Source organism: Myxine glutinosa, chromosome 3 (assembly GCF_964187855.1).
Source record: "Myxine glutinosa chromosome 3, kmMyxGlut1.1, whole genome shotgun sequence".
In the NCBI taxonomy this organism is placed as follows: domain Eukaryota; kingdom Metazoa; phylum Chordata; class Myxini; order Myxiniformes; family Myxinidae; genus Myxine; species Myxine glutinosa.
In genome coordinates, this window is record NC_136263.1 from 184,592,131 (window position 1) to 184,607,254 (window position 15,124).

Genomic DNA, 15,124 nt, shown 5'->3' on the forward strand with positions numbered 1-15,124 from the left:
CTCCATCACCTGCGAATCCCTCATCCGGTTAATGAGCACATCATCACGATCCAAACACAGACTTTGGACCAATTCTTTTATCTCCTCTTTTATCTCTTTCTTATCCCCTCTCCGTCGCTTCTTAATTTCACTCATCCCTTCTTCCACTTCTTCTAATTTGTGCTTCACCTCTTTTATTCCCCGGTACGTCTCCTCAAGCTCGTCCTCCAAGGCTACCTTGACCGTTTCCAGGTGCGTCCTCACCTGCCGGTCCTTCGTCTCCATTACCTCTACCACCTCGTCCAACCTCGTTGTCAGTCCCTCACGTACCATCTGACATTCCCTCTTCGTCGCCACCAAGTCATCTTTTAGTTCTCTCTGTGTCGCTTTTAAACCTCCTAATACCGCAGTGTTCCTTTGAACCTGCTCCACTAACTCCGTCTGTCCCACCGTCAGCTGCTCCACCTCCTGCGTCAGGTCCTCTATGCCCCCTTGTAACTTTACAGTCCCCTTTCTCACCTCCTTCTCCATGTGCTCCCTACAGTGCCTCACCTCCTCGCGCACTCCTCCGACCTCCTCACTCACTCCTCTTCTGATCTCCTCTCCCATCACTTGCATCTCCTGCCCAGATGCCACCCTCATCTGCTCCATTTCCTCCCTGTGAGCATCCAGTTTGGTTTCTACCCCCATTCTGACCCCCTCTATCTGCTGCTCCATTTGTTTAACTTCCCTTTCCGCTTGGTCCCTCATGTCCCTCAATTTGCCTTCCATACTGTTTTCTAACCCCTCTAACCCATTTTTCACTCCCTCTATCTGATTCTCCTGGGCAGCCATTCTATTTTCTACCCCCTCTAACCCCTTTTGCATCCCTTCCATTTGATTCTCTTGAGCGGCCATTCTGTTTTCTACCCCCGTTAACCCATTTTTCACTTCTTTTATCCCGTTGTCTAACCCCTCAAAATTATTGTCTAACTTCTCACTGGTACCCCTCGCTTCGTCCCTCATTACCCCCATTTGGCCCTCCATTCGCCCACTATCAACCCTCATTTGCTCACTCTGAGCATCCATCCGGTTCCCCAATTGGTTACTCTGCAGTTTGAGGGACGCCTGCATTTGCGCCATAAATTGCTCCATGAGGACCTGCATCTGGGCCATCCCTCCCACTTGTGCAGCGGGTGCGGCCGCCGTAGCTATGTGCGAGGCGCAATTTCGCGCGTCTGCTACCCCCGCTGTTTCGCTCTCCTCATGTCCCTCATGTCCCTCAATTTGGTCCTGGACCGACCCTGCTTCACTCTCCCCTACCGGACCCCAGCCGTCTTGATCCGCCATAGCGCGACTTTCAAAATTCGGTTTTTATTTTTTATTTTCGTAAAACAAATTGAAATTTCGCCGTTATAATTTCGCGCGGGAAACGCGCTCCGAATCGATTTTCCCTCCCAAAATTTGGGCCTAACTAATTTAGTCCCGGGTTCGAATTCCACTCCTCGACACCAATTGTTACAGATACGACTTTGATGGTATGGTGGGCCGAGCGGGATGGCCGCCGTATCCGTACAAGTTACCCGATTGTGCCCGAATGTTGACTAATCGCGCTACGCTGGCTCAATAGGAAAGAGAAGACACCCGGCTGGGTTACAATCACACAATACGACACCAGGGGTTCAGTTCTCAAGACCTCCGGAGGAGGTTATATTAAGGCGGAAAAGGTTAGATTACAGGGACAAGAGGGAAACATAGGAAGGTGGGCACTTAGACACAACCTTATATTAACCCTAGACAGACCACAGATAAACGGGACAACGCTGACTCACACGGGATTTGATGGCAAGGAAAGCGGCAGTCGATGGCTCAGGTGCACCTGGCTCCGGGACAGAATCACGTACGGTGGTGTCCAGCAGATGCGGGGAGGTCGCTCAGCGCTCGTGGGTCGCGACTTTGGTGGAGATGCCGGGGAGGTCGCTCAGCGCTCGGGAGGGTGGCGTCTTGTCCTTCCAAGCTCGGGGCGCATCTCACGTCACGTCCGGCGCGGGGCCGCGTATATCCGGCGGGGAGTGACACGCCCTCGGCTCGTTAGCGCCGCCCCAGATGGCATCGGCCCATGGCTTCTCATTGGGTGCGGGGGTTACCGGCTCCGCCCTTGACGAGGGGCCGACAGGGAGCCCCCTTCTGGGTAACCCCGTCGAGCACATGTTCAATGGTGGCTAACCGAGCCGGAAGGAGGACGCCCACTCCCCATGCCGTCACCGCGCCGCCCCCCTCTTTTGTTGTTGTTGTTGTAGTTGGCGCTTCTTCATGGGGAAGAGATGCGGAGAGGTATGGGGAGGTCCTAAACTTCCTAACAGGTGCCATATAATCACATTCTGGTGCAACGAAGAGTCATAATTAATGGAAACAAGTCCTTAACTGACATAGATTAAGAATAACTAGCAAGATGTCCTATAATTGTCTACGTGTGGTGCGGGGGACCTGGGCACGACATTTAATGGGGGAATGAAGGGGAAGATCGGCTCTAATGGGTGTTGTTTACAGACAATGGGACTAGGGAATGGGGTAAGGGGAGAGTTGGGGAGTATCGGAGAAGATAGGGGAATATTTACAAGCGGATATGGAGGCCAAATTCCATATTCGCAACAATATGCTTGAAGAACTTGATGATTTTCAGAATAAATGCATTTTAAAATAACTTAAGCTTGTGTTCATTATTTACAAAAAGGCCTACAAGTCCCATTGGCTGTCTTTAATTTCTCTCTGGATGGCGCCACGGCAGATGAGGAGGACCGCAAGGCCAGAGGACACAAAAAACACCTCTATATGTGCAATCCATGCTTTTCAAAAAAAAAAAAAAAAAGCCGCATCGCCGCATCAATTCTGGAACTTTGGTCTGACCAGAGACCAGCAATATATATTTTTTGGCCTAACCACCAGGCTGACCAGGTACCATGGTCGGAAGAAGGGTAGGAAAATTGAAAATTACATGGGATAGATCTGTGCATAGGAGAGAGAGAAAGAACAGGTTTCTGTTGAAGAATTCCCATGCCGAGTTAATATCGGGGCGGTAGATATCGGAAGGTAGAGCAGTCTTGAAGAGAGATGGCTGCTTGCAGTCCTTGCCATTCTACAGGAGTAAACTGTCAGATTCGCCGGCGCTATGGCAACTCGGTGAGACTTAACAGAGAGACGTTGACTCTCACAAGCAAGTCCTGAATGGAAGATTTGCCATTGGGAGAAGTCAGGGTCGGAAAGGTATGACTTGCCAAGTATGACTACCATTTTCTCTTCTATTTGCACGGTATTTAAATAAATGTTAGCTCCACAAAATTCTGTATTATTTTGGCTTCAAACATGGTAGGAACTTTGTTGATTAGGTACTTGCACTTACCACCCACATTGAGGGTTTTGTTCATTTCTAGGCTTTGCCTATTGCTTTATATTAAAAATGCCAAGCTGAACCGCCAAACAAAATTCAAAATAACTCCAAACAGGAAACTCACTGTTTTAGGGACTTCATGAAGGACATGAACAACAGGCACGACTAACTAATTTAACGTGTTAAATATGGTGGTGTAAAGAACGCCGCATCAATGGTAGTAATTTTTCAAAGAAAGTATTTTTTTTTCTACAACCTTTAAATCTCTTTTATTTAAATTTATTCACATACTTGAACACAAGAACACAAATCGCCTTATTGGCACTTTCAAAAATCTTCTGTTTAGCAGTACTTGGACAAAATATTTTGCCATTTTTACATCATCTTGCCCAATCAAATTTGCCGCTCACCCTCTCAGCTTTGGGGAATACCAAGATTCACACAAAATGTTGATTTATAGGAAATATAGACTGTGCTCGGAAACACAATGGAAGAGTTTAAAAGGGCCTTTCTGTGGCCTGTTTTTTTATTTTTTTTCCAAGTCTCAAGATTGTGTGCGGTAAGATGTTTTGTGAAAACTCTAGTTTGAGTTGTGGAAACTTTATAAGGCACAACAATGCATTAACAGACAAAGTTACATGTCACCCTAACTGAAAACGTCACACATACTTTGGGAAATATAGCAAAGTCAAAATGATGAAAATTGATGTAATCATTGTTGGTGTGATGTTATTGCTCAACATCATTTACCTGTCATTTTGTGTGATTTAATCTCTTACATTTTCTCCATTTCAGGTTGCATTTAAGGCTTTTAGCCTCAACACAAATTCAAAAACTGAATTTCTGTTTGCTGCCTTGAAAATCCCTGCTTCACCGATTTCAGTCTGGAGCCTTCGAAGAGGATGACTGAGGAAACCTCCTCCTTTCCCGCTGAAAAACCAGGGGGGTACTCTCTCAATCTCCTTATTGGTTCGCCAGATCCAAAGAACCTCTGCATGAAGTGTGATCTACTGCTTAAAAAACCAGTGCAAGCTCGCTGTGGACATCGCTTCTGCTCAGCATGCTTGCTGGAATTAGTCAGGTAAGTTGTGATGAGCAATACATATACTGTGCGACCCCGCTATCCGCGGGGGGATACGTTCCTGGAAATTCCGCGAATAACGAAACCGCGAATAACGGCATTGTTTCAATGGAAAAAGGGGGGATTGGTTCCTGAATCGTGAAAATTCGCGAATAGCGAGGAACAAACCGCGAATGGTGAGGCAAAATCCACGAATGGCGAGGCAAAATCCCCAAATGGTGAGGCAAATCCCGAGAATGTCAACGATAATCCGCAAAGGTTGATGAAAGTTCTGGAAATGGTGAGACAAAACCCGCGAATGTTGGCAATAATCCACGAATGTCGATGAAAATCTGATTGCATGCCGTGACATTGTGTCCATGGGGAAAACGGAGACAGCTGATTGCACTAATAGATACTGTGGAGTGTTTTCATTCTGTACAGTAACTCATGGGGATGACGTGTTATGGAGCTGTTGGGATATCCCGCAAAGCATTGTTTCCCTGTGAATGGCAGAATATCACATGAAGCTGTTCACTGTTAATGACTGGATATCCTGCAAAACATTGTTTACCTGTGAACAGTGGTGGAATATCACGTGAAGCTGTTCACTGTGTGAAAGGCAGGATATCCAACGAAACATTGTTTACCTGTGAACACGTGAAGCTGTTCACAGTGTGAACGGCAGGATATCCCGCAAAACATTGTTTAGCTGTGAACGGTGGAATATCACATGAAGCTATTCACAGTGTTAATGATGGGACATCACGTGAAGCTGTTCACAGTGTGAATGACGGGATATCTCGCAAAAGCCATGAAAACGCGAAACACAGGAGCAGGTCATGCTTGCAGCTCGAATTTTTTATTTATTTTGCGTATGTCCAGCTGCTTTATGCATGGCTGTTGAAAGATGGGTTTTATAAATTTGTCAAGCTCGCGGCTCGTGAAATTTTGTTTTAGTGCCCCTGAAAAACAGCGAATTAATGGAACACGGCCGCGAATAGAAAAAAAAACCCCGCGAATTTGCAGGACACTTTTCCGCGAATAGAGAAACAGGTCGCATTTTATCAACCGCGAATACGCGGAACCCGTGAATAGCGGGGTCCAACCCGTGAATAGCGGGTATATGTATAAAATATGTTATTGAATTTGGTTTGAAAGGGGGTGGGTGGACAACTGTTGTGTCGTAAAGTATTCCAAGAATAAAGAATTCAGGAAGGTCCAACAGTTTTATTCAATCCAACATCGAACCCACGTCCCGTTCCCATTCTCTCCACGCTCCGTCCTCTACCCGGAACTCCTCCTCTTGTTGACCACGCCCCCTCTAGCGTACCTTCTATGCACATCACCACAACAACGTTTTGTCGGGATGGAAGGAGAGGGCTTTCTTTTTCCAAGCCAAGGTAAAATGGTTGGCCTTTATGCTTATGCTTTATCCAAAATGGGAGACCATTGAAGAATAGGAGGTGGAATTTAGATGTTTCAAAGCACAGTTTGTCCTTTTTGTAACAAGCTATTTAACCAGTGAAATTATTAACTGTGCCATGGACTTGTCCAGTCGTCATTTGTAAAGGTATTTTAGAGCAGTGATTTAAAAAAATTTTTTTCCCTGATCCGAAAAGGTGCCTGTCCGCTTCTTAAAAAATAAAATAAAAACAATTACATTTCAGAAAATTGTTTTGTGTCATTAATAGAAAAGAGGCATTTATTTGTGCACTTGTATTGAAAATAATGCTATTTTCCTTCCTCAAGTCTCTGCCCCTCAAATCCTCCATGGTACCACTGTACGGTGAATTTTGCCACTAGGGTAAGGTGGAAACAAGGGAGATAATAATTTATTGTAACAGCCACTGGACCGGTACAGCAACACTTTCATTTCAACATTTTGCTTTCACCGGCGATCGTATTTTCAGGGAATGTTTTCATTGAATTTCAACAAAGTAGGGCAACTTTCATGTCGAAGTGTGGCAGAGAGGTAGCGTATGTGACGAGGACGAAATTATTACATTTTGGTGAAGATCTGGATTCGGATCCGGCTAGTATAATTTTTTAAGTGATTCTTCACCATTGGGAGATAGGGCCAAAACCGATATACAGTACGAAACTTGGTGGACATGTTGTGTGTGGGACAAGGACGAATCTTTTCGATTTTGGTGAAGATCTGAATATGGATTCCGATACGAGAATTTTTTTTTTAAAAAGTGATTCCTCACCATTGAGAGATCGGGTGAAAAGCAATAAATAACATGATATTTAAACAAGTTATGGACGAGTTATAAATAAACTTGGTGGATGAGTTGGGTAGGTGACCAGAACAAGCCGGTTAGATTTTAGTTCAGGTCTGAATCCAGATCCGGCCTATCAGTGGGATACAAAACATAAACTGTTAATCCTGGCGGAGGTTTTCTCTCTACCGAGTGCCGTTCTAGTTTTATTTATATTCCTAATGGTCTGAATTTACTAAAATAATTTATCTTTCTTCAAGGTGGAAATAAAGTATCACCTTTGACTGCCTTTTTCCATCAATGATGCCCATTTTTTAGCTCACCTGGAACGATGTTCAGGGGAGCTTATGTGATGGTGCATCGTCCGTTAGTCAGTCCAGAAACACTTGAAACTTCTTCTCCGAAACCGCTGATGGGATTGTGACCAAATTTGGCACAAATTATATTTGTTATTTTGTGACTAAAGTTTGTTCACGGCATTAAAAAAATCGGGATCTAAGGGGGTTTACCGGGGGTCAAAGTGGGTCCAGGTTTGACCCCCCAAAATAGGAATGAGCTTTTTTCCTCTGAAACACCTATTTCTTTTTTGAAACACACTATTTCGATGAAACTTTACCACAACGTTCATCACCTGTGATGTACTGAAGATTGTTCATGGCACTAAGGAAATCGAAGTCTGTGAGGGTTATGGGGGATCAAATTGAGTCCAGGTTTGACCCCCCAAAATAGATACGAGGGGCAGTCAATAAGTAAATTTAAAATATTTTTCAGAACTTTTTTATTGCATGTAACACAGTGTAACAACTGTTATTCTTCAACATAATCTCCATTGCGTTCAATGCATTTTTTCCAGTGCTTTACTAATGCCTGGATTCCTCGAGAAAAAAAATCATTTGGCGGCTTGTGTAGCCATTCGTGTACCGCCTCTTGGACCTCTTCATCGGATCGGAAAGTGGTTCCACCAAGCACCTCTTTGTGGCCCAAATATGTGGTAATCCAAAGGGAGGAGGTCTGGCGAGTGGGGTGGATGAGGAAGACACTCAAAATGCAGGTCCTCAATTGTTTCAGGTGTAGCGCGGGCAGTATGGGGCTGAGCATTGTCATGCTACAGCAAAACACCGGTAGTTTGATCTGATTGCTGGTTTCAGATTATTTTTAAGGAGATCGCAGTATGATGCACTGGTGACTGTGGTCCCTCTGGGCATGTAATGCTCTATAAGTGTGCCTCGGCTATCTCAGAAGAGCGTCAGCATCACTTTTCCAGCGGACGGCTGTGTGCGGAATTTTTTGGGCTTCGGTGAAGTTGAATGGTGCCACTCTTTGCTTGCCCTCTTCATTTCTGGCTGAAAGTAGTGGACCCAGCTTTCATCCCCAGTCAATACACGCTGTAAGAAAGCCTTGCCTTCTGTTTCGTAACGTCGCAGAAGTTCTTCACATGCGTCCCCTCGCCGTTCTTTCAGTTTGGGTGTGAGTTGTCTAGGCACCCACCTTGCTGACACTTTGCGGAACCCCAGCACATTGTGAATAGTATGGTGTGCTGAACCATGGCTAATGTTCAATTCGGAGACCACTTCATCCAGCGTAATGTGACGGACGTAATGTGACGGACGTAATGTGACGTAATGTGACTTTTGTCCTCCAAGAACCAAGTTTCTGCACTTTTCCCTGAGCACGTGCTCAACTTCTACAACCATTTCTGGTGTGTCGGCTGTGTGAGGCTGGCCCGAGTGAGCAGCATCTGCCACACTGGACACTCCATTTTTAAACTTCCTGTCCCAGTTTGACACCTGCTGCAGCAATAAACTTGCGTCATCATGTTGCATCTTCATTCTACGATGGATTTCACTGGGATTCACACCCTCACTTCCCAAGAAATGGATGACAGAACTTTGCTGCTCCCTGGTGCATGCTTCTAAGGGAGCCGCCATCTTGGAACTGCTCTGCTGGCATCATACGCTCAATGTTGCCAGATCTAAAACGGGCAAAACATGACTCTTACCCATAGATACAAGATATGTCGTCTACAACTACACACATTACATTCTCGAATTTATATTGTCATTTTAAGGTTACTTATTGACTGGCCTTCGTATTTGCTTTCTTCTCAAACTACACAAGAAATTCCGATGAAAATTAACCACAACCTTCATCACCCGTGATGTACTAATGTTTATTCACGGCATGAAAAAAATCTGCCCCTTTTGGGATATACGGGATGGGAGGTGTGGGTTGTTGCCCCCCAAAATATATAGATTTTTTCTTTGTTTATTTAAAGTCTTATGATTATGTTAGTATGATTCTACATGCTGCCCTGTCTTCTAACAAACATTGAAATTGGTTTAAAATACCTTTAGTCAGTGCAGTTTACTGTTTATTCTACCAGGTGAGCGCCAGGGGTATTGCCCCTATGTTTATTTGTCCGAAAGTATGGCACAGTGGTAGTGCGCTTACCTTTGAGCTTTCTCATCTGGGTTCGATTCTCGACCCGACTATAACCTGTCTTTTTGGTGCTTCACAAGCAGTGTGTTGCATCACAAAGTGTGCCGTCCCTCTGATGGTCTGGTTTGAGCAAACTAGGTATGATCTTCGAAAAGGTTTATGCAAAAATAGCAAGTTTCTGCACTGCTGGTGGTTCTGGGTTGCTCATAAGAAAAAAGAAGCATCTGGAAGATTAAAATATTTGGACAAACAAGAAAATCGACATAAACCATTGCGACAGAAAGCAGCTCATGAAAAATACTTTATTTGTGATTCAGTGCCTTGAAATAGCTTTGAGTGTTTGTGAATGAGTTTGATGTTTTAGGGGGATTCTGCTCTAAATAGTTTAATTGCTTGGCGAAAGTGTCATGCTTTATTGCAGGTAATGGTTTTTGCACTCAATAATTTTAATAAATTTGTTGTTGCCCTACGCTTGCGAAGCGAAGAGCAGAATTAGGCATTTGGTTGTGTACGTACATGTGGCGTACGTGCATGTCTGCATTTTTAAAATTCCATTTTCTCGGCAACCGTTGGTCCGATTGACATGAAATTTTACCATAGGAGCGCCACCACCTGTAGATTATTTATTACTTGCAAAATCGAAGATTTTTCAAGTATATTGGTCGGTTGCGTTTGTGGTTCTGTCTGTCTGTTTGTTTGTCTGTTTGTTTGTCACCGGCCTACAGGTCACAATTCTAAACCGATCATCACGAAACTTCACCAAGTTGTATAGGTCGTCCCAATTGAGAAGCCTATTGTTTTTGGTGGTCAAAAGGTCAACAGGCCAAAGGTCACCAACTCTGCCAAATTTCTAATATCCTCAATTTTCATTTGATTGACTTGAAATTCTAAGATGATTTACATATATGGTCACTGAATTCAACCACCAACTATTTTTGAGGTCAACATAGGCCAAGTTTTTAAAATCCTCAATTTTCATCTGATTGACTTGAAAAGTGAACAGCATTTGCACATTGAGTCACTAAATAGGGAAACTAACTATTTTTGAGGTCAAAAGGTCAAAGGTCAACTCAAGGTCAACCTTACAAAATCATTTTTTATTCCTAAAAATCGTCACTTTTCTTTCTGTTGACCCGAGCTTTGATCAAGATTGTCAATTTTAATCTTGATGAAATGGACAATTTGCTGTATCAATGGAATTTTTTTTCTTGGGGGTGGGGGCCGGATTTTGCAAGTGTCGTGCTCCATATGACGTCTTCTTGTTTATTTATTAATGATGTCATAGTTCACGTGGTACGGACGCCATCTTGGAAAAAACATTACACCTCTATATCTCCCAAACCGCTCAATGGAAAAAGTTGAAACATGGCTCATTGTCATGTACTCCACATGGGGAATAAGATATGCTGATGATGATGTCATTGTTGCCTTTATTACGACGTCATAATTTGACAAGTGCAACGCTTGATATGATCAGTATGAAAAAAAAAAAAATTCCTCTGTAACTGTCAGTCCCCTCGAGCGACGGGGCTTGCTTTGATCTCTCCACGGCATCAAAGTTTGAGTGTTTTCCCGTTCGTTTCTTTGTCAAATTTCTGCTGCGTATTTTGTTGTGTATGTGTTATTGTGTGTTTCTATTTGGTTTTGATTTTGTAGTTGTTGCAAATTTGTGTGTAATTAGTCGTTTCTTTGTCCGCACCTCGTGCGGCCTGGTGTCTCGTGCGGCCTCCTCGTCTCGACTTGTGCCCCGCCCCCTATATTCTCGTTTGTTCTTTCACCTCTGCTCCTGCTTTCTCAAATCCACGTTCTCACTTAGAGACTTTTCCCAGATTGTTTTCATGGTTTCGTTTAAATATTTATTTAAATATGCTTAAACCGCAGCAGTGATCCCCCCCCCCAGGATTTACATGTTTTAAACGTTTCCCAGTGTGTACCCTGGATAAGAATAGGTACGCCGTATCCCTGCGTGTCGTAGGAGGCGACTAAGAGGGTTGGCGTCAGGAAGGGCATCCGGCCATAAAAAACATTGCCTCAAAAAGAGAACCATGACAATTACAACTACATGTGGGCAGGGTACAGCCCGAAGTGGAGATCGGTTTCTGAGGTTTGGGACATGGAATGTAGGGACAATGACAGGGAGATCAGGAGAAGTGGTGGAAGTATTGGTCAGAAGAAGAGTGGACATATGTTGTGTGCAAGAGACGAGATGGAAGGGAAGTGGTGTGAGAATGGTGAAGGGTAGGCAGGGACAGAAATACAAGTTTGTGTGGCAAGGGTGCCTGGAGGGCGTGAATGGTGTTGGTGTCCTGTTTTCTGAGGAGTTTGTAGACAGTGTGGTGAGTGTGACTAGAGTGAGTGATAGGTTGATGATGGTGAAAATGATGATTGGAAAGCTCTTGGTGAACGTCATCTCGGGATATGCTCCGCAGGTTGGTCAGAGCGATGAAGAGAAGGACAAGTTCTGGTGTGCGATAGAGAAGCTGATGGAAAACGTGAAAGATGAGGAAGTTGTTGTGGTAGGAGGAGACCTAAATGGACATGTGGGAAGGAGTATGGATGGTTTTGACGGAGTTCATGGGGGTTACGGATATGGTGTGAGAAATGGAGAAGGTGAAAGGATTTTGGAGTTTGCTGATGGAGCTGATTTGTTGATTTGTAATACTCAGTTCCAGAAAGAGGATAATAAGCTTGTTACATAGACGTCAGGTGGGTCGACGACAACCGTTGACTACCTGATGGTGCGTAGGCGAGATAGGGGGCACCTCCGAGACACAAAGGTAATCCCGGGGGAGGAGGCTGTTTCACAGCACCACTTGGTTGTCTGCGACGTAAGGGTGAAAGGTGCGAGGAGAGCTCGGCGGGTGAAGTACCAACCGAGAATGAAGGTGTGGAGGTTGAAAGAGGTGACAGTAAGGGAGGCATTAAAAGAGAGGCTGAGTAGGGTCGAGGATGATGTGGTTGAGCTTGAAAGTGGTTGGATGTCAATGAAAGCTAGTCTGTTGGGAGCCGTTGGTGAGGTATGTGGATGGACAAAAGGACCACCGAGGCACTCGGAAACATGTTGGTGGGATGATGAAGTTGGAAAGAGGATTGACGAGAAGAGGAAGAAGTTCAAGGAGTGGCAGAAGGCGAAGGGTACGGGAGCAGAAACAGCAGAGCATGAAAGTTATAAGGCAGCCAGGAAGGCTGCAAAGAAAGAGGTAGCAAAGGCGCAGGAGGCATGTAGGAAAATGTTCGGAGAACGTTTGGATTCGGAAGAGGGTCAGAGAGCGGTATTCAGGATTGCAAAGCAGATAGCGAAAGAGAGGTGTGATGTGATGGGGGTGAGCTGCTTGAAGGATGAAGTGGGACAAATCGTTGTCGACCCAGATGGAATTAAAGGAAGATGGAAAAGATATATGGAAATGCTGTTGAATACAGAGAATGAATGGGATGGCAACATAGAGAGTAACCCAGTTTTAGGACCGGCAGAGAAGATAACTGAGAAGGAAGTTGAGGAAGCGATAAAAGCAATGAAGGGTAGAAAAGCGGGAGGGCCGATGGGAGTTGTGGGAGATATGTTGAAGGCAGCAGGAAGTTGGGGTGTGAAGAGAATGACAGAGATCTGTAATCTGGTGGTGAAAGAAGGCCGCATTCCAGTGGTTGGGAACTGAGTACCCTCGTCCCTCTATACAAGGGGAAAGGTGACCCTCTGGAGTGTGGCTTGAACCGAGCGATAAAGTTATTGGAGCATGGAATGAAGGTATTGGAAAGGGTGTTGGAGAGGAGGATAAGGAAGAAAGTGAAGATCGACGAAATGCAGTTTGGATTTATGCCAGGAAGAGGAACGACAGACGCGCTTTTCATTGTGAGGCAGTTGCAGGAGAAGTACATGGAGAAGAGGAAGAAGTTGTTTCTTGGGTTTGTTGATCTGGAGAAAGCATTCGATCGGGTTCCACGCAAAGTATTGACATGGGCATTGAGGAAGTTAGGAGTGGAGGAATGGTTGATCAGAGTAGTGATGGCAATGTACAAAAGAGCGCGCACAGCTGTAAGGACGAAGGACGGGAACAGTGGTGAGTTTGAGGTGAAGGTGGGAGTGCATCAGGGGTCGGTACTAAGTCCACTACTATTTGTAGCTGTGATGGAGGTGCTGGCTCAGAACGTAAAGGAGGGTTTACTGTGGGAGTTGTTGTATGCAGATGATCTGGTGTTGATTGCGGAAAGTATGGATGGACTGAAGGAAAAGATGAACACGTGGAAGGAATGTATGGAGACAAAAGGTCTGAAGGTGAATATCGGAAAGACGAAGGTGATGGCAAGTGGTAAAGCATGTGGTGAGGTGGAAATAACTGGGAAGTGGCCCTGTGCTGTGTGTAGGAAGGGTGTCAGAGTGAACTCCATTCAGTGCACAATGTGCGCTGAGGTGGTTCATCAAAAATGTAGTGGTCTGAGAGGGTCATTAACCAGTGTGGCAGCTACATTCAAATGTAAGGTGTGCACAGAGGGAGCTGCAGATGGAGGAAATGTTGAGTTGGATCTTGGAGACGGTGTGAAGCTGGAAGGTGTGAAAACATTTTGCTACCTCGGAGACATGCTGAATGGAGAAGGTGGATCAGACTCGGCAACGGTTGCTCGAGTGAGATGTGCATGGAAGAAGTTTCGGGAATTGAGTGGCGTGCTGATGATGAGGGGAGTGTCGTTGAAGCTGAAGGGAAAGGTGTATGCTGTATGTGTGAGAAGTGTTATGATTTATGGGAGCGAGACATGGGTAATGAACGTAGAGCAGCAACGAAGGTTGGAAAGGGTGGAAATGCGAATGGTTCGACGGATGTGCGGAGTATCGTTGAGAGAGAGGAAGACAAATGATGAATTGCGAAAGATGATGGGAATGGAGCCTGTGATTGATGCCGTGAAGAGGAACAGGTTGAGATGGTTTGGTCATGTGTTGAGGAAGGATGAAAGTGACTGGTTGAGAAGAGTGATGGAAATGAATGTAGAAGGAAGTAGAAGACGGGGAAGACCGAGAAAGACTTGGCTAAAGGTGGTGGAAGAAGAAATGCGGGCAAGGGGGTTAACAAGGAGAGATGCAGAAAATAGGGCAAAATGGAGAAGATTGTCATGGGGACCGCAAGGCTAACCCCCGCTTTTGCAGGGAAAATGGCCTTTAAAATGCATGTTGTTGTTGTTGTTGTCAGTCCGATGGACACGAAATTTGTACTATAGGAGCGACTCCTCCTGTGGAATATTTTAATGATAATTATGATGTCATGGGTCATGACATCTTGTAAAATGATGGTACAGGCGCCATCTTGTAAAATTTTTGCACCTCTATATCTCTGAAACCACTTCATGGTCAAAATTGAAACATGGCTCATTGTCAAGTACTCCCCATGGGGAATAAGATAGGTTAATGATTATGTCATCGGTGCCTTCATTATGATGTCATAACTCGACAAGTATAACTCTTCATCTGACCAGTATGATTTTTTTTTCTCTGCAACTGTTGGTCTGACGGACACTACATTTTCACCATAGGAGCGCCTCCTCCTGTCGAATATTTTAATGATAATTAGGATATCATTGGTCACGTGGTACAGGCACCATCTTTGAAAAACCAAAAAGCGTTGCATCTCTATATCTCCGAAACTGCTCCATGGAAAATATTGAAACGTGGCTCATTGTAAAGAACTCCATATGGAGAATAGGTGTTAGTAACGATGACGTCATTGGTTTCGTAATTATGACGTCATAATTTGACAGGGACAACATTTCGACTGATCAGTTTGAATTTTTATTGGGCATGATCTACACAACAATTCTATTAGAGAATATAAATTTATGATGTAATCGCTCACGTGATCTGGCAGCCATATTGGCTCAAAGAAAAAAACCCTTCAAATACAGAAGAGTTTCCTCGCACCAAGTTGACTGCACAGTTGTAAGTGTTCTATGAATAGCATTTAGTTTTCATAAAGTTGTTGAATTATTTTGTTATTTAAAAATTGTTTTTCATCAGATTGAACTGTTTCTTATTTTATTTTAAGGAAATACTTTTGAAATACTTTCATAAAG

The 15,124-nt window shown here is 44.4% G+C and overlaps 1 protein-coding gene across 2 annotated transcripts in view; it reads left to right on the top strand.

Moving 5' to 3' along the window:
* Positions 1-15,124, top strand: part of LOC137417147 (TNF receptor-associated factor 2) — a 91,622-nt gene that overhangs the window by 33,354 nt on the left and 43,144 nt on the right. For both annotated transcript variants that reach the window (XM_068102938.2, XM_068102941.2), the window contains exon 2: positions 4,142-4,427. In XM_068102938.2, the coding sequence (XP_067959039.1) occupies positions 4,249-4,427 (179 nt within the window). In that variant the 5' untranslated portion in view covers positions 4,142-4,248. The remainder of the gene's footprint in view (positions 1-4,141; positions 4,428-15,124) is intronic.